This window comes from Mugil cephalus, chromosome 7, assembly GCF_022458985.1.
Source record: "Mugil cephalus isolate CIBA_MC_2020 chromosome 7, CIBA_Mcephalus_1.1, whole genome shotgun sequence".
Lineage (NCBI taxonomy): Eukaryota > Metazoa > Chordata > Actinopteri > Mugiliformes > Mugilidae > Mugil > Mugil cephalus.
Genome location: NC_061776.1, coordinates 17,082,074 through 17,109,852, shown reverse-complemented (window position 1 = coordinate 17,109,852; position 27,779 = coordinate 17,082,074). Strand labels below are relative to the sequence as shown.

At 47.2% G+C, this 27,779-nt stretch overlaps 1 protein-coding gene across 2 annotated transcripts in view; it reads right to left on the bottom strand.

Moving 5' to 3' along the window:
* The window catches only part of LOC125010253 (ephrin type-B receptor 1-B), a 148,135-nt gene extending 128,452 nt beyond the window's left edge, over window positions 1-19,683 (bottom strand). For both annotated transcript variants that reach the window (XM_047588715.1, XM_047588717.1), the window contains exon 1: window positions 19,438-19,683. In XM_047588715.1, coding sequence (XP_047444671.1) covers window positions 19,438-19,498 — 61 coding nt within the window. In that variant the 5' untranslated portion in view covers window positions 19,499-19,683. The remainder of the gene's footprint in view (window positions 1-19,437) is intronic.
* Window positions 19,684-27,779: the final 8,096 nt, after the last annotated feature.

Here is a 27,779-nt window from a genome sequence, read left to right as displayed (position 1 = left end):
GGTTTGGGCCAAGAGAAATGGGGTCTGCAATGGCCTATTTCTGTAGGCTCTATATCTCATCAGAGGCTCTCACCCCAGACTCCATGTTGTGTGATTTATTTGGCCTTAAAGTCCTTTTCTTTCTCTTTTCTTTTCTTTTTTTTTTTTTATTTTACAAATCAAGTGTGTGCAAGTATGTGCACGGGCAAGCCTAGTTCTCATCCACGTTTTCCATCACCCAAAGGTATCGAGAGAGATTTCTTTTGGAGGGGGAGATAGGACACAGGTGCTCCAGTGGGTCCCCAGTCACTTGTGATGTCATCGTGGAACAAGAAAAGGAAATAGCTCCCTTTGCATAAGGGAATATTTAATTTTAGCCACTAATGTCGTTAAGGCCCCAAACTTTGTGAATCCATGCCATGCTACCGAGACCAAAACTCCCTTTCTGTTTCACACTTTTCCAGAGACGCCATAATGAGACCTTGTGAGACCTTGGCAGGTATAATGCTGACAGATGACTGTTGATGGTACAGCTCAGGAATGTGTCCAAAGGTCACACTAAATATCAGTGAGGACAGGCTTTGACTCAAAGTCTGATGAATGTCGCGAGCCAATTAAAACATTTCAAAACGGAAATAACAAAAACTAGTCCTTATGTACAGAGAGATTTCAATTCAGATTTTTTTTTTTTTTTTTAGGTTTTGTTGTGATAGGCCCAGCCACTACATATGTGTTTACAGAACCGAAGCAGAGCCACTTGGCAGAACAGGAAACACGGGGTTAATACCCGCCTGTCCTCAGATCTCGACTCTGAGACAGGAAATGAGCTGCAGTGTCCACCAATCACTTTAGATAATGGAAAGATTTATTAGAACGAGGCTGCTGCTGCTGTGCCAACCCTAATTAATTTTCCTGTGTGCGAGAGAGCGAGAGAAAATGAGAGGGAGCGAGAATGAATGAAGCCAAGAAAATGGAATTAGGTGTGAATATAAACGAATGAATTTCTGAACGTGCCCGTGTAGATTTATGGAAAAAATTAAATGTTTTGGTGAGAGCAACAGGTCTGGCTCGCATTCACCTCGCTGTTAAGACTATGTAAAACATGTGGGCTTGGCAAACCGCAGACCTATAGATCAGATCAGCCAGGCCCGGGCCAGATGGCCCTGTCCAAGCAGGCCTCCTCTGTGTCAGGCCCGCCGCTAATTAGGATGTTTACGTTGGGCCGTATGCGCCCGTGTGCGAGTTTAAAGGCTTCCGGCAGAAGCAGGGAGATTAGTGGGGCGCTAGCTGGGACTGCGACGGTGGTGCTGCACCTTCACGGAGGCTTTCGGTAAATGTTAATTTCCTCCTTAACATGCGAGTCGACTTAAAGAGTCACTTTTCCGCAACAACCTAAATCCCGTCTGTTTCTTTCCGTACTGTGTTTCACAATTACTTCTCCTGCCTAAACGCAACAAACAGCCTTAGAATGTAACCAAATCCAACTCCAAATGTTTTATTTTTACACCTAGCGAGATCAGGTTTTAGAAAATGTGCTGGAGGACAGCCTCACACACCGTCCCCTTCTACCTTTATAACAGCTATTGAATGAGAATTACATTGCCTCATCTCTGCTAAATCACTGCCCTCAATTTCTCTATGGGCGACTGCTTCTTTTCTCCCATCAATCGTAACTTCTGCCACCACTTATTTTGCACCCTTCTATTTTATATAAAAATGTCCCGTATCTCTCTCCGGTTCCTAAGTAACTCGCCCTTCTGATTTTTCCCTATGCCACATCTCACTATTTCAATCTCATCCGCGCCACTCTGCTGTGCTGCTCCGCGGGCCTTGAAACACAGCAGTCTGATGGCTAACAGCAGGGGGAACATGTTGAGGGTTCGCTAAATGTTTAACATGCAGTCAGTGCTGGCACAGATGGGCGCCGGCCCAACAAGGTTGTTTTATTTGCAATAATGGCTTCCCCTTAACAAAATATCTGCCGGCGGAAGCAGCTGATGTCTGCGCGTGAGGGACATTTATAAATGTCAAACCGCAGCAGCCATAACTCGCGACCAGAGATACTTTAGCCCACTCATCATAGATCTTTTATTGTGTGTTTGCGTGTGTGTGTGTGTGTCCGTGAGTGATTGTTTTTTGATGCGCTGCAACGCCTCGCCATACATCTTCTGTAAAGGCCGGGTGACTGGGCAGGCCTCCTTCTAGACGGCGGCGTGGTGTAAATCAGAGTTGACTTGGCTCGCCGCCACGGATGTGTCAGCTCGGCTTGTGCAATGAGGATCCAGCAAGAGGCACACAATGTCAGTCACATCACACTCCATAGATCTTCTCGACAGCTACAGTATCTGCCTTTTGAAGGCAGACTCCACAAGGCTCGCAGTGGTGCCCCCTACACGTCCCCCTACTATGGATTTGCTGCAATACAATGTCATCTCCCTTCCGCTGGCCCCTCAAATAGGCTTGTCAGAGCATTTCCACTGGATCAAAAGCCCAGATGGCTACAGTCAGCGGGAGAGACGGGGAAAGCCTCCAGTATGAAACTACAATAAAATCAGATGACAAGAAATATTGTGGGTTTAAAATCTCATTGTACCGCAAGAACATAGGGGTAGATCGGTGCTCATCGATGTGCAGCTCATATTAATGGGGCTGTGAGGAAGCACATGAGACACAGAGGAAGTGTGGGACACACTCCCCCCCCCCAAGCCATAGCTATTATTCTCAAGTCGCATTTGTTTTTGAGAAGGAGGCCGAGCACTGGTTCACCTCCTGTGCGACTGTGCGTCTGTGTCTGGATATTTTCCTCCTGTGGACGAGACACAGGAGCAACTGCCTAAAGTGTGTTCGTGCTGCTGTTCCCTTCCTGCCGCTACAGCAGGACAAGCAGATTGATGGTACAGCAGCGGAGCGCTATTTCGCTAACATGTCAGGTCACTAGGTGCACACTGTGCCTCTGGAGAGAGAGAGAGAGAGAGAGAGAGAGAGAGAGAGAGAGAGAGAGAGAGAGAGAGCGAACGCGGCTCTCTCTTCGCCTATGTCCTCGTCCACCGCCACGCTCTCTTCCGCTTCCACAGGCTTTCCTTCCTCCTCAAGTTCCCAACTTTCACAAAGCGCCGCTCGTTATCTACAAACTTTTTACTGCCTGCAGGACATGATGAGTTTCCTCTGGTGTCTAACTTGTGTGCGATCGCAACAAGAGGGTTGGGGGAGCGAATGAAGTCAACGCGACACAATGAGGCTCGATGCAGAGGCGTCTCGTACCAGCCAAAGTAAACACAGAAGAGAAAGTCACTGAAGAACACTATTAGCATCACTGATACCGTCACCGGGACGGCAAATTGATTTAAAAAGATCTTATTTTCAAAAGAATCAAATACTGTGATATGACAAACGCTAATGAACAAACAGGCAAACGCACCGACGCTGGGGACAGCGCAGAACATCTGTGATCAGCATTAGTGAGTTGGATGTGCTTGAATTAGCATAAAATCCAACTAGCGCACAGCGATAAAGACGAGATTCTTTTCATGCACGGGGGAAGATGAGAGCGATAGTCCACAAGTGACAGAAGATAAAGGGCAAAAGACATCGGGGTTGCAACCAAACAGCTTGATAAGATTTGATTCCGCAGTGTTGCGATGGACAAATTTTGTAATTTACTCGCAAGGGCAAGGCAGCACACCTGAAAACGGGAGTACACAGCACGAGCAAGAGGTATATTAGAGAGATGGGACGGAGAAGAGACGGAGCTCAGAATAAATTGGGAGGGGAGGAAAAATGAGAAAGTCAGAGAAGGGGAACTCATTAACTTCTCTTTAATAAAGCCCGAGTCACATGGGGACCCTTTTATTCCTTTATCTATCACACACACCAACACACTGACACACACATTACGGCGCCAGATTGATCACCTCCAGATTAGCACACAGGCGGTGATCACCTGCAAAATAATTTTGCTCACATTAAAAATCACTAATGATGGGATGCCACGGACAGACCTCAGAGACTCCAAAGTTACTGCAAACCATGCAGTGCTGACAATAACTTCTTAACTGCTTTAATCTGTGGATAAATCACCGGCAGTCTCGACAGTGGAGATACTGAGTGTAGGACAGTAACCCTAACCCTAAATATTCTGTAGGTGCAACACAGCTCAGTACAATAAAGAAACTAAATGGCTTAAGGCAACAGTGCACACTCTTGACAAAAGTCTGTGAAGGAGAGGCAAATCATCTTCCATTCCTGTTCAATTTGTAAGTCGTCTTCAGAAACTAAAAAGGCAAACGCTTTTTCCGTGGCCAACGCTGAAACTGGTGCTTGGCCCAGTCCCAGATTCCCCTTCGTCGTTACCGTTTGCAGGATAAGTTCTCTGTGACTCCGAGGTACTAGAGTCGGGTTAGGGCGGCAGGATATTCAACAGGGAAGGAAAGCAGCCAGGGACTGTAGCATTAAAGCTCCTTCTATATCAGAACATCCATGCCCCCCCCCCCCCCCCCCCCCCCCCCCCCCCCCCCAAGGGCCCAGACAGCAAGGCCAATTTAAGAAGCGTGGGCCCCGTCAGCTGTCGGTAGCGTGCGCACAGTCACACAAAAAACACACACACACAAGTAGGCGCATTCATCCAAAATAAACACACAAACACACCCCACACTTGACTCAACACAAAGCTTATTCCAAAATGGTGGGCAACTGTCATAAGTCATCATCTGTGTGTTCAAAGCCAACCAACATGTTACACAACCTGGTACTTTAACACATGCGTGGTAGAAGAAACGGCAACCGACAGACAAGGAAAGAGAAATACAGATTAACTGACAAATGAACGAACAAATAAAAACGAAAGGCAGCAGGGAATAGTTGCCAATGAGGCTTTAACACGGACCTCATTAATCCTTTGGGTATTATGGGTTGAAGGGAGGGGCCTCGTTCCAGTGCATCCCATTGGAGTTTTTTTGAGTTGTTTCTAAACTGCTTTTATGTGTCAGTCTGCATCCTGCTGGGGTTGGCGGCTGCAATCAAGGAGTGTCATTGCTATGGGGTGGGGGTGGCCTGGTCTCGTCTGTGTAGGTGTCAGTGGTTTTAATGTTGTGGCTTATCGTGTATCGTGTCTATATTACACATGTTAACATGCCTCAGGATTCGGATGGAACCTTTTTTGACATGCACAAAGTGGTTCCGCTTACAGAAATTTAGCAGGAGAAGAAGATGATCACTTAATTCATTCAGTTGAAGAAGTTGACAGAATGTTTTCAGTGGACCTGCCCAAATTTATTCCACTATTTTTCATCTTTCCAAACCCTTTCTGTAACGCCTTTTACTGCAGCCAGCTTTCCATCCCTCCTGGAAATCTACATAGTGTTTACCTCATGCTCAGAGAGAATGTATTTGTCCCAACCAAAAGTCTGTCAGGCAATAACGCAGTGTTTTTTTCTGTTGAACACATCATCAAAAGGTTCACGGCAACCCTCTCAATCCAATTAATTCCTCAATTCAATTAATTTCTTCCAGTTGGGCCATTCTGCTCCAACTGACGGGGTTATGTGAGGTATTGGTCTGTTGCTCTGATTATTAGTGGAATTAGAGTGGTCATGTAACTATAAACCAATTGTTGGGTATGTCTAAGGTCAGTCAAACGAAACATGTCCTCTGGAAAGCATTTATATAAAGCTAACTGAGTTAAAGCTAAGCTGAGACGTTTTTAACCCCAGTGAGACAAAGTGGTGAGTGGTCTATACCGTTTTCATTATCAAAAGATCACATCCATGTGTTCTGTGATTTAGAGGGATTTCAAAGCAGGGACATGCAATTGCTAGTCTCCAGGAGAGACTGCAGGCTGCCCTATCAGGGACACTGCATCAGTGGGCTTCGGACCATTTTGTGTCACATCAGTCCTTCAAAAGAAGGATCAAAGGAACTTTTAAACTTCGATCAAATAATTCCAACAAACAGGACGCAATGGCTGCCATCTAAGGAGTCCATATGCTAGCGAGCGTGGCTCCCCGGTAACTGTGTGCAGGAATATGTTTTCCCAAGATACTGCATGGCATTCCTCAAACAGATTTCCATCTCACTGTCACCGCGTGCGCCATCGCTCATTCACTTGGATGATACAACTTAGGGGTTTGGCTCCGAAAGCCATTAGCATTTTAGAATACATTAGCATACCCAAAGGGATCTGCTGTAACATTGATTACAAGGAGCCGCATGCATTTAGATGCCGCGTTGCCTCCGAACACACGCAACATGCCAATCGCAACAACCTAGCCCCCCCACCCCTCCCCCCAGCGCTCACACGGACACGCTTTGTCGTGGTGAGGCAGTCCTCCCCACCTGCGGTGAAGCAGGTGCTGTGATACGATTCTCCATCTCTTCATGCATGCACGCACACAGACACTAGCACACTTACACCGACGCACACACATGCATGCGTGCCTTCAAAGACAGAGGTGAGAAGCAGAGGTGACAGGTCCTTGGTTCTACGCCATCCTCAGCAAATGTAGCGCTAATTGCTCTCCCCTCCCCTCCCCTCCCCGTTAGAAAGCAGCGTGGATCCAGCATAGGGTCCATATGGAACCCAAGATGGAGCCTTCGCTCGCCTAGTAGAGCGTCATGCGAAGTGAGAAAGACCAAGGGGCTGCCCGGCGTGATGTATAAGCTGCAAGTACAAGTTGCACGAAGGAAATGTTCAAGTGCTGAATTCCATTGTGAATTCAGCTCCAACTCGTGAACTCGTATTTGGCAGCTGGACGGAGGCACATGTATAAGTTGGTGTTAGTATGACAGCTGATTAGAGAGATGAGAGATGCGACTGTGACACCTTCAATGATCTCTTCATCTGATTGACAGGCCAGGCAAGGCTCCAATTCACACATCTTGCACACCACAGAATGTGGCGCACATACACCGAGGAAGGTCGTCGTGTCAGGCGCGCACACACACACACACACACACGGACGGACACACACATGAATGCACCATACACGCTGTTCCATCAAATGTTAGAAAAAGACTATTTGCTTCCATAAATCCCTCCTGTGGATTCCAGAAAATTCTGCTATTATGTTGGTTCTAGCAGGGCTATTTCCTCCCCCAGTTAGCCTGTCATCAAGAGCATTGTACTGTATTGTCTGGGAGTGAGCCTAAATGGGACTCTTTCAGGGGTATTTTCAGGTACTTTCATGGAAGAATGGAGAGGATATGCATATCACATTTCAGTTTTTCTATCGCTGAGCAAACACAGCTTTGGACAACACACTCGCACACATGCGCAAATGCACGCCGGCACTTCCCTCGCTAACCCAAACGCACAAAGTCAAGCGAATTCCTGCTCCCAGCGATTTCCTCCATCTTTTCCCAACAGACGGGATCCCATTACAAGCGCCTGGCTTTTATCTCTCGCAGAGGCAGCAGCAAACACAGCTGTAGACACTGGAAAGGGAACATCCTAAACATATCAAAATCCATCTACTGCTTCCAAAAACAAAAAAAAAATTTGGATTAACCTGCTCTGCTAAACAAAAGGATCTGTCCAGATTTCTTAAAAGAGCTAGCGCGGCGCAGCGAGCTCCGTTAATTGCACTCACGCTGATCCATCTCGTGATTATTGGCAATTATCTGTCAATTAGGCAATGTGCTGATGTCACTACGGAGTGAAAGGCAAAGCAATCAAGGGCTGTTAGCATAGAAATGGTCATCCATATTAATGACCCGATCCAGGCTCCAGCTGAGAGCAGAGCACCCCAGGAAACTGCGTGCGAACACGAGCGCGTCTGGTCCAATAACTGCTCTCCGGTGTGGCTGTGGCAATCACAACATGATCCGGGCCTGTCAACACTGCTTCAAGTCCACTCCACTCAGTGGTTTTTTGGCGGGTTCCTAAATAGGGTACACACGCCACTCAAAAAAAAAAAAAGACCTTGACTGAGACACACTTAACCTCTCCTTCAATTGCCCCCTTGCCACCCAACACCCCAGCGAGGCGCCCCACTTCTTTGAGTCATATTAGGTCAGGAAGGAATGTTCATGTAGTGTAACTGGATTTTGATGAATGTCCTATTAAAATCGTCTGTGTCTCGGGAAAGACTGGGAAATGAATATATAGTATAGGCAGAACATAAATGTTTAAAAAAAAAAAATACTAAAATTTAAACTCATTGTATCACTTTAACTAAATATGTCCCTTAAGTGATTTATTTGCCCACGTTGAGACATCGTTCTACCTGGCGTAAACCACCTTTCCTTGCCCTTTTAAATGCTTACAAAAACACAAGCGACACATAAGAGATGACAAATCATCCTCGTAGCCATCGGACACAGCCGATCTATCAGACACGCGCTCGCCTCTCAAATAAACAAAGGACGCTTACGACATCTGTCATTCCTTCCCCAGGCTGTGATCCATGATATGATCACAACGTTCATACGTCCTCGACGATTCACAATCAATCTTCAGAGCCAAGTCGACAGACAGAGAGATAGAGGCTTCTTGTTTGCTTTTTTTCCTTTTTTTTCTTCTCTCTTCGCCACTTTTTTCAGAGTCACTATCCATCCGGCCCGGCATCTATCATGCTCTTCCTTTTAAGAGTCGCCGAGTGAGGTTTATCGAAAGGTGGAGGTAGATTTTCCAAGCATTTCCCCCGAGCCCTCAAATTGATTCAAAACATGTGCAGAAATGTGAGTGACTCCCCACACTCCCTCCACATTTTCAGCCGTCAACAACAGCAGAAGGAAGGTGTCCTCTTTCGGCCAATCATTGACAGGTGTCTGAGAGGCCTTTTAGAGCAGGCGGAGTGATTTTTTTATTTATTTATTTTCCCTTACACGCGTTAGAATTTACTCACACGGACACGCTCACACAAACACACACTGTGACCTTGTCAGGAGTTATAACCATCACGCGAAGAGAGCAACACACATCTGCGCCTCTCCGTTCCACCTTGAGTAAGGCAAGTTCACATGTCAGGTGGTTTTTCCTCAAACGCCAAATGAATGGCCGGGTCATTTTGAGACATGAAAGCGGAATTTTTCAGGACAGAGAACATTTATGTTCCCGACCTTCGAAAGAGAATGAACGCGGCTGGAACCGGGCGGACTGTTCAGATTTCAATGGTGCCTCTCTATTCGCTTACAAAGAGAGGAGTTGTGCACTGTTGCGTGCGCTCTGTCGCACAACGCATTTAAAAAGCAGCCGGAGAATCGTCGCCACGCACATCACTGTCGGCAAACACATGCACGCACAGACACACGAAGAGGAAAAACATGTGCAAATCAAAGCAGTCTATCACACTCACATGAGGCTTTTAGAAATACTCAAATACAGAGATATTGTTCCTTTATCATCCCGGGCTGTCATCTCAGGAAGGTAAGACTAATGCCTTGGAATGGAGAACAAAAGCCAGGGATCCTCTCACTATACACACACACACACCTGCATTACTCCCCTTGGCCAGCTGCTTTTGTCCGGATGGGCCGTTTTGTTATCGGCCTTTCACAGTCAGTATTGTCATTAATGCAAGTTGGAACGCGATACATCCGAATCAAATGGTCTGGCAGCAGCTCCGCAATGTGATTCATTCAAAATATATAAGTACTCTAAAACTGAAACGGCGCCCATTTGCCAAAAGAACACACGGTACTCTCTGGCACAGAAGCGACAAAACACAAAGATCTCCGAGACCTTCCTGACACTGATCTCGTTTAGCACGCGGCAACATCCACGGTGACGGAGATTTCAGCGTCGGCAACGTGTTCTTGACACAAATCCAATCGCACTGCTTTGAAATTTAACACCGTGGGCTTTGAAACTCTTCTAGGCAAAAAATAATAAATAAAAGTAGATGATGGATCGGAGAGAGAGAGCAGGAATGGCTGATTAAATGCCCATTAATTCACACACAAGCCACGCCTTACCGGGGCTTGTGCAATATTTTGATTAAATCATTTATTAACACGGCGCGACGGACGACATTTGTGGAGGACATCATGATTAGAGGAAACGTTGGTGTGCGAGTGGTCAGCCAGGAAATAAAACAGAAGTATGTCAATGTCGCTTTAAGTCACTCCCAAATCGGGAAATTTTATTTTATGTGACACTGAAAAATAGTGAAATTCTATGCAGTGTTATTCCTGTTAATACTACTGATGTCTGCTGATCAGCCACAACATTAAAACCACTGACAGGAGATGTAAATAACATCGACCATCTTGTGACAATTCAATGTTCTGCTGGGAAACTGTTGGATTTGGCATTCGTTTGGATGTTACTAAGACATGTGCCATCCACCTAGACCAGACCAGACCAGACCAGACACCCCCGCCCCGTAGCAATGACAGCCATGTTCAGCAGGATGCAGCACAGATACACAACTAAAAAAAACATGAAGAACATCACAAGGTGTTGACCTGAACTCCAAATCCACTAGATCCCAAACTGATCAAGCATCTGTGGGATGCACTGGAACAAGCCTGATCCACAGAGACCCCTTCTCTCAAAACACAGGACCCAAAGACCTCCACTAACAACAGTCCATTGCCACAGCAACCACGGGACACCCTCAGAAGGTCCATGTCCGATTCTCAGATGAGTCACAACTGTTCTGGAGGCACAATGAGACCCACACGATATTAGGTAGGTGGTCATAATGATATGCCGGATCTGTGTATAAATACTGTCGCAGATTTACATAAATGTGGAAAACAAGAGGAACTGTCATGGAGAAAAAATGTAACATTCACACATCACCCACTTCCTGTCTAGTAAGGTCTCATTCACTTAGCCTGTTGTTGAGATCTGACATTGTACTATATTTAGAACATAAGAGAAAAAGAGGCCAGCCTTGCATATCATACATTAATAATGTCACGTCAGTCACATGCCAACGATGTATCTTTTTTTTTTTTTTGATTTTAACCGAATTTCCTGTAAAACCGATGTGACAGTTGTAAAGCACCGGGAAAAAACCGCTGTACAATTACATTCGACTTGGCTTAGCGGGAACGTTTGTCATCTTGACGTATCATATAGTGGAGAAACGAGCACATCTGTTCGTTCGCGTCCACGTCCCACTTTATTTCATTTAAAACTACCTGAGTGAGTGCAAGCCACGCGCGCGTGTGTGTGGTGTGTGCGCGGGTGCACCGTAACACTTCCCTTTCCCGGCTCTCGGAAATTGGGCTGACTCCGCCCAGGCATCAGTGTCAATCTGCCGAGCTGGTGTCTGAGAGCGCGCGAAGCTCACATCAAAGGTACGCCGCTTTAAATGCCCGGCCTCGGAAGAAAGCGGGGAGGGGAAAGTCTTCACAGGAATAAGGGATGAGGAGTAAGGGAACAACTGGAGAGGGGGATGAATTTTACACTGTTCAGTGAACCTCAATGCGAAGGAGGGGTTTTGGGGCAGGAGGTTGCTACGGCCGAGGCTGCCGGGCTAACGCTGAATCGAGGCATCCTTCAGAAATGTAGCTGCAGCAGTAGCAAACAACGGCGAATACGCAAATCACCTCGACGTACAGCACCCGGCTGTTCTCTTTTATATTTTTTTTCATGAAAAAAGAAAAAGGCAGATCCCGCAGACATCCGGGGAGACGCGCTCTCACGCAAGCGAACACACTCTAAAGGGCTGAATGTGCTTAAGGGTTAGCAGCCAGAACCACCAGCCTCCTCATTAGCGCAAATAAGATTGTAGGCAGATACAGGCCTATCCCTCCATCCCTCTCTGTGTCATCGTCCCTCGTCGCCTCTGTTCTCTCGCACAAATGAGTCCTAATCCTCGTCCTCTAGCTCGCCTCCGACAACAATAACACACAGAGCTGAAGGAGGAGGACACGGAGGAAGCAGCAGAAAGGAATCTGTTTGTGGGAAATTTCGCCTCGACTTGCATGTGTAACGCAGAAAGCGCGTATTAAATATCATTTAGGGCAAAAATGCAGAACTGTGAGGGATGGCATTACAATGAATCCCCCTCCGGCCGTGATTTCATAACTATTCATAGAGGGGAAGGGGAGAGGTCAACAAGTCACCGTGGAGTGGGATTAGATTGTCAAATCTGCGATCAAAACAAGACACGATAATCATAATATATATGCCAGCAGGGGAAAATATACTAAATGAAACTGCATATTAAATAAAAGCTATGCACCGACTGCAGACATTCTCAGACTCCTGAGAGATCCGCTTTCTCCCGACGTATTCCTTTCGCCTAAATACAGGGAACAGATCTCAAAAGCCAAACAAACCACCTTTGACTTTGGTCCGTTTGGGGGAATCGCCTCTTTCACCCCGTCAGTTTTCTTGTTGCACTCCAGCCAGCCAGGCCTCGGCTGGTAGATCCAGATACTGTCCACTCATTTCCCATTACCCTCTGTGCTTCAAATCAATAGTTAATTACCTAAAAAAAAAAAAAAAAGGAAAAAAAAATGCTCCCTTCTTATCCAGCCAGAGAAGTGGACAGCGCAGGGCAGGAGGAAATTTGCCTGGCAGAAGGCTTCGGTGTTACGCAGGGTGAAAACTGTCCTCCCACCACCAATACTTATTGGCCCATCAGTGTCCTTCTCGGAGGCTTGCGTTTCTTTTCTTTTTCTTTTTTTTTTTGCACTGTGAAGGCCTTTATCTCCCCACACACACACACAACAGCACAATTTTCATTTCTCATGCAAACACACACACACAAATATGCACGCGCAAGTTCTCTGCCACTCTTTTCCACAGAAGCTAATGTTTAATAAGAGATTACAGTTATGGCGAGTAGAAGGGCACGCGAATGGTGAAATATGTCCACATGTCCTGAACCTGGAGGAGGCGCTGGCACTTACTCATTAATAATGGGACAGGCCCCAGGCCCGGACCCTCAGCTCTCAGTCTCTACTCATTTCCTTTCCTCACATCAAAGCTGTGTATGGCTGTACGCGTGTGTGTGTGTGCCGAGTCTTACACATTCACATCTGTGCTTGTGTGTGTGTGTGTGTGTGTGTGTGTGTGTGAGAGCTTGTCAGTCCCTATGAGAAACAGCCTGTGGAGGAGCCGGCTTTTATTTAATCAGAAGTGCAGCAGCTTCCACCACCGTCCGTAATTTCAGCCCTATTAACGTTCTGCCCTTAATTCCTCCGAGCGCCGGAGACACAGCATCCTCTGGGCTGCTAATTCGCTTTAAATGCAAAAAGTTTTTTTTTTCTTTTCTCCCTGTACAGCAGCAACTTCATACACCGTGCGTTTAAACTCAAGAGGCGAGGGATTTGCTGAATAAACACTCACCGTCACCAGGTGCGTGCTAAATTGATATCCCTATCAGCTTGATTGTGGACTTTTAAAAGTTTCCCACGCTGTGGAAGTCACAAAAAAAACACACTTGCCTTCCTGGCACTCCCCGGTGAGCCCCTGCGCCGTCGCCATTCCCATTTGTGGCCCTTAAGCTTTAGCCTCAGGGGTTAAAAATTCATATTAAATCATCCTGGCCCCGACTCAAAAAAAAGATCTCATTATAACCAATCATAAATGAAGCTCTTTGTTCCTACAAGCCAGCAGCCCCAACAGCCTCTTTACCCTCTTCCTGTTACTGCCGAACCTGCGCCTATTACATCTTCAGGAGGACGTTCTCGGATTTCGTCCTTGTAGCAAAACGCTGCAATGCTTCATAAATGCATCTGCTTTTAACCAAAAAATGTGTAGGGGGACGAGGCGAGGTGAAGGGGGGAGGAGGAGCAATTATTCCCAGGCAGAAACGTTTGGGGGGAAAGGAGGAAAGGGGGAGGAGGGGGGGTGCACCTTGCGTCTACACTCACATTTAATTAAAAAGAACAATCCAGAAGGAAAGAAGGAATGGCTGGTAAGTCGAATCAACAGCAGGCTTTTGTGGACCTGGACTGACCGGAGCGGGTGACGGGAGGGGTTGAGTGGACAGGGGGCTTAAGGGGCGGTGGGACCGGTGGAAGTGGGGTTGGTAAGTGTGGAGGCCCCAGAAGCTGGGCCGCGTGAACACTGGGAAATAAGATTCGATAATCAATGCTTTTTCTTCTCGCCTCTCACCTCGACAAATATCGGAGAGGCTCCCCTTTCCTGCTGACTGCACAACTGTCACCCAATCTCTGGGACAGGTGATAATGGAGAAGAAGATAAAAAAAAAAAAAAAAAAAGCCTCAGAGACGGGGAGGAGAATGAGAAAAAGCACATTTTTCACACCGCCAGGCTTCAGCGGTGTGGATGCTGGGTCACCGCGGCCAATCAATTACTAGCGCGGCCGTTTTACACTAGGTGTTGAGTGTGGGTCCGTGCGTTCGCGCCTCCGCTCACGTTGAGTGTTTACCCTTTGGGAGAGCCGGCCTAACCGGGAAACAGACGGACGGGCACAGTTTGAGGCCGGACCGCGTCACGAGCGTGTTTTTCCCGTGTGGCTGGCGCAGTGGGACGGCTTATCCCGGATACTCGGACAGATAAGGCCTCGGCCCCTCGCCCCGATAAGGGCCGGGCGAGAAGCAAGACGGGGGGAACCCAACACTGCCGACGATAGCATCTGTGGGCGCGGGAACGTGTGGAAGATAACTGGGAGACAACGCGGTATCCGCGCGGCGGGTGCCAAGTCTGGACTTACAATTGAATACTCATAAATACGCGCACGTTCACGTAAAGCACATACTGATCTGTTCCTCTTTTCCTCGCCTCTCCCTGGATGCTGCTCATTCTCACGCTGAGGCGTACATAAAAATGTGCACATGCATAAGCTTCCATCCCGCATACGCCATCTGGCCTTCCCAGGGCTCAGATGTCTCTGGGGTAAGGTGAGCTGCGAGGGGGTCTCTCTGTGCGTATACACTAGGCTACGGGGTAGTGTGTGTGTGTGTGTGTATGTGTGAAACAGAGCGAGTGAGAGAGAGAGAGAGAGAGACAACCAGAGAGAGGGAGTGGGCAGTGATCATATTATCCGAGCGAAAATACGCAATACACAGAATACTGCAATATGTGAAAAAGCACATTGTGAAGGGAGAAACCTGCAGAGACCACAGATTCTTGCCTGCCTGCGAGCATAATAGTTTCACAGAAAGGGAAGAACAACACATTTACAGGACTGCAGGTACACGAGCCGCAGGCAGGGGTTTACACTGGGGGTCGTCATAGCTGACTAGGCCATGTAAGTGCATCTTAACACCACCTAGTCTTTGCACTGTGGGCAAAATAAAGGCTCCATTATGGGATGAGGGCACGTCTACTGCCCCTGCCAGCCATAATGGTTTTAGCACTACACTGACGACACAGGAAACCCAAATGTACAATACGCACAACAAGGGAAAAATTGAATTCTACTTTAGGTGGTCCCAGGTCAACAGTAGAGTCCGCGGCTGAAATACGCTCGCAAACACATAATCCTTCACGTCTTTACAGGCCTACCGCCTCAACCCCACAATGCTATGTTGTACTTATATTTTCTTTCTCTAACAATTCAAAATGAGCAAGCGGAGGAACGGAGCATTCACATCCATTAGAGACTCAACAGGACTCTTTTTACAGGCTGTCTCCTCCGCACAGCTGGTGAGCTCGCACAAAATACACATTGAGCAGCCGAATATTCTTAACTCGGCACTAAAGCCTGCCTACATCAACGCGAGCTCAGTTTTCACCGCAAGATTAAAGTGTGGGAAACAACTGAGAATCACTTGAGCTCGACGAGAAACGCCGGGACGGCCGACGGACCTAGAGCGCGCCGCTTCCCCCTCGCCTCTTAGAACTTGCGAAAAATCGCGGCCGCTTGTTTTAAGAGAAATCCGAGGCACTGTTTTGCAAACCGTCAGGCTGATGTGGTGGATATTCGGAGTGACAGCAACCTGCTTTTCCAGTTAAACTTCGTGAAGCGAGGGCCAGTGTCAACCTTGAGGGGTTCCTGCGTCCGATCGGATGAACGACACCTCACTCTAACAGACGCGTGTCTTGTGCAATTGTGACTTGCCAGGCCGCAAGGCAAGTGTTTCAACTGTGCGAGGCAACTTCTGCGTGGAGTGCTACTTGAAAGCCGGGAAAAAAAGCGCTGAAGGTAGACGAAGAGAACCCAAACGGACAAATGAAAAGGAAATATTACGTTCGTGCGTTTATTTATTCAAGAAGTTAACTGAGGGGAGGTTGAATGTCAAGTCCAAATTAGAGTCCATCTGTTCGGATGTGTTTCCAAACTATGTAATGAGACTCAATATAAGACGTAATCAAAATGCTGTGGAGGCACCTGAAGCGAGCCATTCACGTGTGGAAACCCGCCGACATCCCTAAAATCTCCCTCCCAGCCGCTGTAAAGTCACAGAAATGCTCAGTTCTCTTTGTCTGCTGATGTTCTGAGACATTTTTTTTTATTCAGCGTCGATGTAGACAGTAGAAACACTCCTGAGCAGCACCGTATACTTCCCTGTGCGGTGAGGTCGGAGCAACAGGTCAGGTGCAGGATGCTGCCCCTGGTGCTGAGTCACTGTCTTGCTAAAGGACACTTCAACAGGGAAATTACCTGCAGAGGCAGGGTCTGGAACGGCCTGTCCTCTAACTTCTCTGATCAATAAGCCATACAAAAGCTGCTGATGAATCTACTGTATATCAACATCGCGCTGCACCGGCATCCCCACCTATCATTGATTATTTAAGCCATCATAACTCTTTGTTTATGCAGGAAGCGGCAATATGGGCCCGTCCATCGTCTGATGATGATGCATTACCACAGCGCAATGCAACGTACTTAACAAAGCGTCCTGAGGGACTGGTTACAGCACATTACTAACATTCTTTTATCATACTAAACGCGGCCGCTGTTTTACACCAGCAAAGCGTGGCGCAGGACCCTACAGTATGTCGGATAAGTGTGACAGCCCGGCGCTCGCTTACTTTCTTAGCCTTGTTCAGTTTCAGCCCACTCATTTGTAAAACATGCGTTCTGTATCTTTTTTTTCTGAAATTCGCTGACCTCCCTCCTTCTTCCTCTCGCATCTTTATATCTCCCTCGGTCCCCGTCGATCTTCAAACGCCGTTTCATCCCCCTTCCCTCAATTCCTCCCCCTCCTCCTCCTCCTCCTCCTCCTGCTCCTTCCCCCGCCACCCAGTTCCAGGCCGTTAAATGAGCGGGCTTATCTAAGCCTAATTGGTTTAAGGGCAAACAGAAATAAGCAATGGCTCTGTAAGTAGTGGAGAATTACTGCCGCTGCTGGCAAGAATCATCTGCATGCCACGGAGACGGCGGGCGGAAGAAACGAGGAGGGAGATGGGAGTGGAACGGGGAGATTAGGGAAGAAAATATGGAAGACGGGCTGAGGTGTGTGTGTGTGTGGTGGGGGGGAGTTATCGGGGAAGGTGAGGACAATGGACAGGAGCGAGAGGGAAGACAAACATAGCTGAAACAGAGCCGGCCTCTCCTCTAATTTCATGCAAATCCCCGCCTTCAATCTCCCTCATGTTAGCTTTGGACCTGGCCGCCCTTCGGCCCCTCTTCAACAATTCGCCGGTGAATGCTTTTCTGGCATAGTCTGGATTATTTGTCCAAGAACATTCATCCAAGTTACAGTTTTGCTCCTTCGTTGCGCTACATTCAGACGCGCAAACCTTCACCGCCACGTTCTCCAACTTCAGAGCTCATTCCTCTGTGCTGAGCTGTCTATCTGTCTCGCCATATATTATTTCTTCCTTACAAATTTCATCCCACAGTTCATCAGTTCACCAGTGGCGTGTTTACTCTGAGCGAAAAGGCAGCGAGCTCGAATAAATTATTCATTTCATCACGACTACGGATCCATATGGTCAGGGCTGCCGACACCGCGGTACAGACATGCAATGCAGACAGATCCCTGACACTTTGTGATTATCTGCTGATTTGATCTTGTAATCAGATTAAGGGCGAAAGGATAGGCAGGGATAATGTGGTCAGCGGCTCCACTCTCGCTCTCCCTTTCACACACACACACACACACACACACACACACAACAACACCCAACAAAAATGAAAGAGCAACAGATTGAAGTTCAGATCAGTGAAGATTTTAACCTTCCCACGGGGCAACCTCCTTTCAATTAGCAGCCCAAACATGGAAAACACTTTCATCCTCGTTGCTGAGGTAACCCAGGGGCCATCTCCCTGCCCATCTGCTTCGTTCTCATCCCGTCTTTTTTAAAGTAGAAATCCCTCACCCCTTTTCCATGCGAGGGGGAAAGCCACTCCTCCCTCTCATCCTGCGCTCATCTCTCTGAAATTACATTTCTGCTGTCATTTCACATGGGGTAAACATTTGAACCTCAAAATATCCTTTCTCGCGGAGGTAGCAATTTGGGCCCGGGCTTGGTATCCGTAGCCGTGTGGAAATCTGATGAGCACAAACAAACTGAATTACAGAGCGCAGGCCGAGGCTGGGAAGCGTCCAGGAGCAGAGTTGTAAATGATTAAAGGGGAAGCCTAAACGTGAGAAAACTCATTTTAATCGCGGTTCTGATGTACTTATTGGTGGGAGGCCCGAGGCGGCCCCCGTAGGGGAAGCCGGGCGCATTCACAGGAAGAACTAGTGCACAATAAGACCAGAGAGGACAGTGTGTATCCACGATGCTGCCAGGATATCCATCCAGCTAATGTCTGAGGCTACAGCCCAGTGTCCGGTCCCAGGGGTCCCGCAGCGGAAATGAAAAACATGTTTAACTGGAGATATCAAGCTACTGTGGTTGGTGGCAGCACCGCTTGTCCAGATGAGTGTGCGAGAGAGAAAGGGAAAGGAGAAAAGAAAAAAGGAAAAAAGAAAACGGAGGAGATGCAGACAAAGACAGAATAGGGGGAATGGAGATGGATGAGGAGAAAAATACAGGAACAGTCTGAGAAGAAAAGGATAGCGCCAGAGTGCTTTTAACAGATAAAGGAGAAATTTAACAAAAAGGGCTTCCAATCAGAATAATCCACAACCTTAACAGCTTCTCTCAGCAATTCCACATGTTCCACAAAGATGCTGAAGGGCTTTTCCGAATAGTTATTTCTGCGTACAATTTAATGAAAGGGGGAAAAAGGCGTTGTGGGAATCTTTGCGGGTTTCACGGGCAGTTGTGTAGCCTTCGCGTCCCACAGAGAAGAACTAACAGCTCGCGTGGGATAACGAGAATACGAAACAACACAAGTAACGAAGGAGACTTCTCCTCCTGTCACGCTAAGAGATGGAACCGGGGAGACCGATGAGTGAGAGAAGCGGATTTTATCGACACAACAACAGCAACAAAAAAGACTAGACACTAACAAACTACAGCATGCCGTACATTCAACCACGCAAAGAGTCGGCGCTCGCAAGAGCAAGTCAAAAATCAGTGGTACAATTCCGAAATAAACGGAAAAACCAGAGCGGCGATCCACGTGTGTGACATCCCCTGCACGCCGGGGACGCAGCGCTGCCCCACGGAAAGCATCCCCAAGGTGCACAGCGCGCCCCGGGCAGCCGTTCCCCCAGCCACAGCAAGCGCACTCCCGATTTCTCATTTACCTTCCATCGCAGAGGATGTGATGACCATCACGCATATAAGCGCAAACAAATCCACTGTCATGGCAGAAGGGTGGTCTCCACAGCCTGTCCCCAAATAATCAAGACGCACGGCGCGCGTCAAAAGAATCCCTCAGTTGTCAGAGCGGTACTCCAGGAGATAGCCTCTGTTGTGAGTCACATTTCAAGCCGTAGTAAACAATGTGTGACAATCAGCGCAAGGGAAGCGCGGAGTGTAGAGGCCGTGGGGCGCGGGGAGCAGGAGGGGAGGGGGGGGTACGAGGAGGAGGGAGGAGGAGGAGGTATGGGGGAGACCCAACATTGCCTGCTCACAGCCCCATTAAAGGGCCGGGACCAATCACCGACCGGGTGGCTGAAACTCACTAACCAATCCGCAACTCGCCTCCGCCCTCCGCTCGCATTGTCAAAACACAAAACTTTTTCCTTGACCTATTTGGAGCGGCGTCCGCTGCACTGAAGGGAAATAACGCCACCCGTCGGGTTGCTGCTGCCACTGCACGCCGAGCAAACCTGAAGCCGAGCTCAGCCCCCACGGGAGACGATCCAAACGGTTGTTTCATTTGCTGCCGTTGAGCAGTTTCGTCTCCCACATGGCCGTGCTTACCTTCCTAAAATTGAAAGTGAAGAAATAAATATTATCTCAATTTGGGGTGTCAGTTTTTGCTTTCATAAAAGGCAAAAGAAATTGCTGTGGGTAGTTGAACTAAAGAGAAAGAACAACAGCTGACTTCAACAAATGTCTTTTCAAATAATGCCTGAAGCCACCTTATGGTGTGTCACTTTCACCCTAAGCTCGCACAAAAAACAAATCCCATTTGCAATGAAAATGTTCTTTAATAGCTTAGGCAAATCCAGCTGCACCTCCTAATGATATTAAACAGGCGTTTGCACATCAGCCCTCTGCTCTTGCCCCTCTCACCCCTCTTTTGTGCGCGCGTGTGCCGCGACAGATGGCGCACACAATTGGCTGTTCCCCGCGGGGGCAAGGGGGAACCGGGGCCTTCTTCGGCGGAGGATGGGGCAGTCGCCGCCCTCTGGCCCAGAACCATACACCTGTCTCGCCCCCGCCTCCTCCCCGCGTCCCTGGAGGTGAAGAAGTGGGATGGAGTTGTTAATCTGGAGCCTGAGTAGGCCTGGTTTTACCCGGGGCCACTGGATGGCCTAATACTTCAGTGCTGTCCCTCCACAGCACACTGGCCCAGATACTTTTCACCTGCTTTAGTTTTTAGGGACTGAAATAACGCCTTGAATCTTACAGCTTAAATTGTGAATGCCTACATTTTACTTACTGCATACGTTCAGTTTCTCTACCCTGCACTTAAGTACGCGCAGCCTAAACTGTTTTATTTTGTGCCCTTTTGGTATTTAACTTCTCACATTTGCAAAGGCAAAAAATCAAACACGCTAAAAGCGAAAGATGACTCACACCTAATAAATGGCCGCCGCATTTAAGTGCAAAGGCCAGCTGATGAGCTGGGGCAGACGGGAGCGTCAGGCAGCGGTGGGTAACCTGGGAACGAAAGTTGATGAGAGCATTTGTCATTTTTAATGGTGCGGCGCTATAGCGTGGCGCGCCACAGCGCGGCGTGACCCCCGGCGCTAGCTGCTCTGTGAGGCCCCTCATAGCCACCTGGCCTTATTTTTCACCGCGCCGGTCGCCGTCACCTACGACTCCACAGGTCGTCTCCGAACGCAGGAGGAATCTGCGTCCCCCTCCGTCCGCTGTCCGCACCCTGGGGAGGCGGAAGGAAGGAAGAGCACGGGGGGAGGTAGGAACAATGGGGGCTGCTGCTTTAGCACATCCTCCCATACAATGTTCACACTGACAAACAATTGCATACAGCAACACAAATACGTGTGCAGCCGCTCACCCACACGCCACTCTGATAATGATCCACACAAAGCCACGCAAGCGCTCGCCTACTTCAGCTTAAGAGTCTCGGCCCAGTACCAATACTGAGCCCAAACACATTGTAGAGAGCCTCTCATTCTCCCTGTGGCCTGATTTATTTTTCTGTGTGGTTAAGCCTCCAAGTGCAGCAACCCAGTTCTATATTCATGTCCTTATTCCAAGATCAGATTCAAGACAACGTCAAAAAGGTAACTAACTGGGATATTCCATAACCCGTGTTTGATTAAACCTTTTTTTTTTAATGCTCTTCAGTCTGTGACCTGACCCCGGGTGTACTGAGCTTTTGACCTGCAAACATCGGACCCGCATCTGTGTCTTCAAGTCCAATGTGCCGTGACCTTTACATTTCGCCCCTCTGTCCCCTGTTTCCTGACTCCCTCTTGGTTCCTGTAAAAAGAACAAAAAAGCAGTTCTGTTTTTCGATGGGATCGACAGGAAATACAACATGGCGAGTAGATTGTTCTGCGCGCTGATAACGAAATTAAAAATAACAGAGGAAACCAGAGTACACAAAGAAGACCTTTTGGGATGAAAAAAAAAATACGCAATACGGCAGCTGCGTTTACTCATTATTTAAATTTGACTCAGGGGAAAGTAGGAAAGGTATAGTTTGTGACAAAGCAACTTATGTGCCAAGAAGAGGTGGATGATTATAATGGCACAGAATGAGGCAGGTGGAAAGATATAAGAGGGAAAGAGAGATGATTCCAACACAATGGGAGGTGGGAAGATTTGTCTGGTGATGAATATGAATGCATGAAAATGAAACGCCTAAGTCAATATGGAGACAGTGCAGGGATTCAGGTGACAGAGGAGTGCAGCGCTACACCCGCCCTGGGGGTATAGGCTGGTTATTAGGCTAGGCCTTAGCTTCATCCATCTTCAGAGGTCTGTCCACTGGCCATTGACAATATGAGTACAGAGCCGGGGCTGAATACAGATGTGCTGTGGACCTGTGGTTCCCCAAATAGGGGTCAGGACTCACTAGTCCCAGCCACAGTTGTACTTTCTGGGTCACAGCTCAAGAGAGGAGACGGAAAATAGGTTCATCGCAGAGGATATAAGAGGTTGGTTGATCTGCCTAAAACTGTATTTTTTTATTTTAAAGGCTGGTAAAACAAACTTCTTTTTTGCTTTGGACCAAAAAAATTATATATAGCGATGAACAGTCTGTCATCTACATTAAAAGGCGATTTATCCTTCTGCATCAATTTGGCGCCGTTGCTATGGTGACAGCACAGAGCACATGCAAACCCTAGCACCATAGCTGACATGCACCTCCCCAGAAACTAAGCAAGAGCTGTGATTTGTCCGCTTGGTAGCAGCGTGCTTCTGCTTTAGTATTTCCGGCGGCTCCACCATCTCCGCAATTGTCAGATTTATTGTTTTGGCTCAATAAAGATGAACTAAGAAGGAGATACAAATATTTGCACGACCTGAAATTTCAGTCGCCATTGTTGAAAGTGACGCAGGAAGTAGAAATAAAAATTCACCCGAAAAGAAAAGAAAGCGACTAGCGTTTGGGTGGCGTTTACACCGGCTACGCGTGTAAGTTACGACACCTACGGCCTGCGGTCTAAAGGCTAAAAGAGCATTTAGTCAGACCTCTCTATAAAATGTCTGGAGGCCGGTGCCAGGCTTGTGGTGAAAGAGTATCTAAGAAATAAGACGTTGCTGTGAGCTTCAAGAGAAGAATGGCTCTGACAGTAGGTCACACAAGGAGACGGGGCAGGAGCTAAATACAGCGCTCTCATTAATCTGCCACTGATGCCAAAACTGATGGTACCTATTCCCTGCTATCAGCACACAGTCACTTCCCAGACGTTCACTGCGCTTCTCACTCAAGCGGAGCGACCGCAGACACAGGAACAGCCGAACAAACCCTCGCGAACCGACGCAAAAATACCTGCGCGCACACGCATAATGAATTTAATAAACGTTTATGTGTTTGCGCGGGGGGAACGTGAGAGAGGCCGAGAAGAGGGATCACACTCCATCTTCTGCTCGCAGAGAGTCCCGATGACAGCCTTATTTGTTTTGAAGTATCGCAGTTTGATTAATAAGTCGTTAGCTCGCATTCATTCTATTCAAGATTCAAGCTCTTTAGTTCCCATTAATCCAAACAACACAATGAGGAGACTCCGCTCGGCATTAAGAGTAAGAGCATCATTATTTTCATCAAGTGCGCGTGAGAGCGTGCGTAAAACGACTCTGAGCTAATGCGCGTCAAAGAGGCCGTGTTCCGACGTGTATTTTCGCCCTTGCGAGCGCGGACATGTGCGCCACTCGGAACGTGCACATGCGGAGCGGCGGTAATAGATGGTAGACTCGCCCTCCTGAGTCACTCCATGAGCCGTAAGCTGCCTTTGTAGTTTTCCTTTCAACATCAGAAAAGTGAAGCAGCTACTGCCTTTCCCATGGTGTCAGCAGTAAAAAGAAACGGAGAACAACGTAATCTCAGCGTCCCAGAAAACACGTGCGGGCCGTATAACTATTCACTGATTAATTGTTTTTCTTGATGACCGCGGTGATTAGGATGCATTCATTTGCTCGTGATTCGGAATCCCTAATCACGGGTGAGGTTAATGGGGTTCTTCGTTCACTCACTTACTTTGTCCTCTCGCAGCCTTCAAGAAAAGTTTCCTATTAACCAAGTGGCCTCAGGCACCGTCAAATTTACACACCAACTTTTAACACCTCCTCCAAAAGAGACACCTTGACAACAGCATTCAACACGCAGTAAATTGTTTTTTTTTGCAAACATGCTATCATGGGCCAGTTGACCGGCGAGGCCCGTAAAGTGGTTTCCTGGCTACGAAAAGCAACATCTAGGAGATGGACTCGTTAATGAGGAAAAACAAAACTAGGCTGGCAGCTCATCACTCCGCCGGCAGCTCCCAGTGACGGCCTGTCCCGTGCCTTTCCGTTGGGCAGTTTGTCTCGAGGGGACGCCATCAAAATGCAGCCCTCGGCCTCCTCCGACCTGTCTTTTTCCACTCCTCCCCTCCCAGGCCCGTGACGGATAGCTAAGTGCAATCTATCAACCTCAGTCCGCCTCAGTCAGGGCCGGGGCTTTGTAAAGTCACGTATGGACAGAATGCGCGCACAACATCCCTGAGTCGGTCACACTAAATGGGATAAACATCTGGTGGGGGGGGGGTCGAGAGAAAAACAGGGGTCAAATCAATCTCAACTCCGTCCGCCGTACACTGATCCCCTGTCACAGCTTGACCTCTGCGACAAATGAAACTCCGGTGATGCATTTGAATACAAAAGACCGCAGCGCTTGTGTTGGGTTGAGCGTAGTGGATAAAAGGAAATGAACTCGACGGCGGACTTGTTTATTCAGACGACTCCTTAAACCCGTTGCTGTGGGACTTTTACATATCAATGAACCATTACATCCAGGCCCTTGCCAAACGGGTTGATACTGTGATGACTAAGCGTATCACTGGCAGATACAGTAAAGCTTTCTGAATTTTGCAATATCCTGGAGATTTACAACTGTTTTATGTGGGCATGCTGCCTTGCTAACACTCAAGCAGGAAGGAATTTTACGTCAACCGGTAATGATTTTTTTTTTTTTTTTGGCCCGAGCTGAAAAGGAGACCGACTAAGGTGGAGTAGACAGCAGCACCTGGAACTTACGTTTCCTTTGCTCTAGATCTAAAGCAGGAGTCATCAATGTTTTTCAGACCCAGGACCCCCAAACTCATGGAGATTAAATAGGGACCACCACCTACTATATGTGTTCCATATTAAACTTGGCCTAGTGCTATTTATGAATATACATTATTATTATCTCGCATTCAATATTAAGCTATTCCTTATTCCTTTACTAAAATATGTTGGATTCACGTTAATGTGTCTTTAAAGAAATTCAAATTTGAGAGGGAAAATTAAAAAAATACACAAAAAATGTCCAATCAACCAAAGATTTTGCGACCCCCTCCCCCTGCAGTACCTACGCGGACCCCCTAGGAGTCACGGACCCCCTGTTGAACACCTACGATCTAAAGAAACGCTGAGTTCAGAGGAAGGATTACAGCGAGGACATACACAGATTATCATTTTCATGAATTTTCCTCCTTGGAGAGCCTTGAAATATGAAGGACTGTAGACTGTAGGCATACATCATACATATGCATGAGAAGTGTTTGTGTAATTACTCTCACTGCTTGAAGGAGGAGACAAAAGTTCTGCACTACAGCTTTAAATAAATTGTGCCAAAGGCTGTTTGAACAGGTGAGACGGGATAAGGAACGTACATTGCGCAGTAAGTTATTAAATCCTCATTAACGTAAAATGTTTAAATATGTAGCTTTGTGGTCGTTAGTCACAGAGCAACGCCTGTGGAAATAGTCTGTTGTGACAATTGCTAGCGAAGCTAAAACCACACCTAGCTGGTTCATCCAAATGAAAAAAACATTCGCTTTCCTTTGTTGGTTCAAATTTTTGTTTTGAACAGGCTCAGTGACGCTACAAAAATGAAATGTTACACTAATCCAAGGTATCACGCCTTTCCAGACACAGTCTATAAACCTCCATGTGAAAAGCAGTCACCAATACCTGGAACAAAACATTCAAAGTTGACACAAATTTGTGTATTTATTGTTGTTTGATTGGAAAATCACTTCAGCTTCAAGACAGTAATTAATCACTGAACGCTAAATACAGTGTAGCTTCTATGAACGCTGGCAGAAAGCAAATATTGTGAAGATACAGTGTTGATTATTGTGCCTTTGGAGCCAGAGTGTGTGTGTGTTTGTGTTTGTGTGTGTTTCTTTAATTCTAATTAATTTCTTTATCTGAAAACGATTCATTTTAATTAAACTTCTGTTTTGCTTTGAGATTTTGAATAGTCTTTTCTCATTAAATGCTCTGCCAGCAAAGGGTTGTATTTTGTGATTACGTTTTTTTGTTTTTTTTCCCCCCCTTAATTTGTGGTTGTGATTTTGGATTTCCTTATCAGCCAGTTGGTGATTTTATTATGGTGCAAAAAGCAGTCACAAAATTCCAATTAATTCCAATTCCAATTATCACGTGCTCGTAGACGCACTGAGAGCAGAAAAGAACAAAAGGCTTCAAAAAAAGATGCACACGCCATCAATGCACGTCGTAACTCTTAGCTTTTAGCTTGGACGAGTGGAAGTGTAAAATGATACTTGGCCGCGGGACAACGGTGCACTTGGACATTTATTATTTAGGTAATGACCTCATTTAACACGCGCGCACATCCACACAACAGTCAAACAGGCATGCAAGCAAACAATACACTTAACACGCTGACCTTTTGATATTAACACTGACCTTTGAAAGCAATCTTTTCTCCCAGCATGCATCATCAGATCAATAATCTTTGCTTCCAGGTGATGCTCGGAGCATTATCGGCCTGTTGCAGGCTCAGTGACGGGGGCCACGCACAAAACACATTCACGTGCGCACATGCTAAAACGCAACAAAGCCTATATGTCAAACCTTAAATGTCAACGCGGTGTGCCGCGCGTAAAATGTGTGTGATAGTAGCAATGATGTCTGTAATTCACACTCCAAAAATAGACGACTACTCTATGGCGACTTGCTGACCATTACTAATTTTTAATCAGTGTTTTGCGTTATGTGGTTCGACGCACAGAGCGCAAGTGAGAAAAGCAATTAACAGTCCAATTTCCATCTCCCTCACTGTACTGCTCCTTACTTCGCCGCTCTCGTGGTGTTGTCTTCTCGGTTTTGGCTTGCGCCCTTGCTAAGCGAATGCCTGCAGCTCGGCCGTCTCTTTTTCGATTTCCTTATCCAATCAGAAGCCACCCCTGTAGCGCAGTTTTCCCAGTCAGTGCCTTCTCATTTAGACCACACTCCCTGCATCCTCAGCTCATTGAGGGCTTGATGGATGACCTGTCGGATATGCATAAATGTGTGTGTAAATATGTGTGTGGGTGGGTGTTTACAGATAGGGCCTACCTTTAAGGACACAACACACATACACGCCGTCGTAACATTATGACCGCCTTCCTAATATTGCGTAGGTCTCCCTCGTGCCTCCAAAACAGGTGTGACTAATCAGATACTTGGTGAGTTTGGGATCTAGGTCATGGTTTTTGAGTTGTTCCTTTTTGTGTGCGTGTCTCTGTCAGGCTGGAACCTGCTGGGGGTGACTACAGACATCAAGGAGTGTCATTACTACGAGGTGACGGTGCCTGGTCTTCAATGATCCAATATTTACTTCTCCTATCAGCGGTTTTAATGTTGTGGCCGATTCATGTACAATGAGGCCTGTGCTCATTTGTGTGTATAAATAATAAAAACACATTTTTCCAGTATACAACAAATGACCAGGCCCAGATCTCTTCTGATAGTTTGAATAATGAATTGCATTTTTATTCTTCACACATTTACATACACACTCATGCAC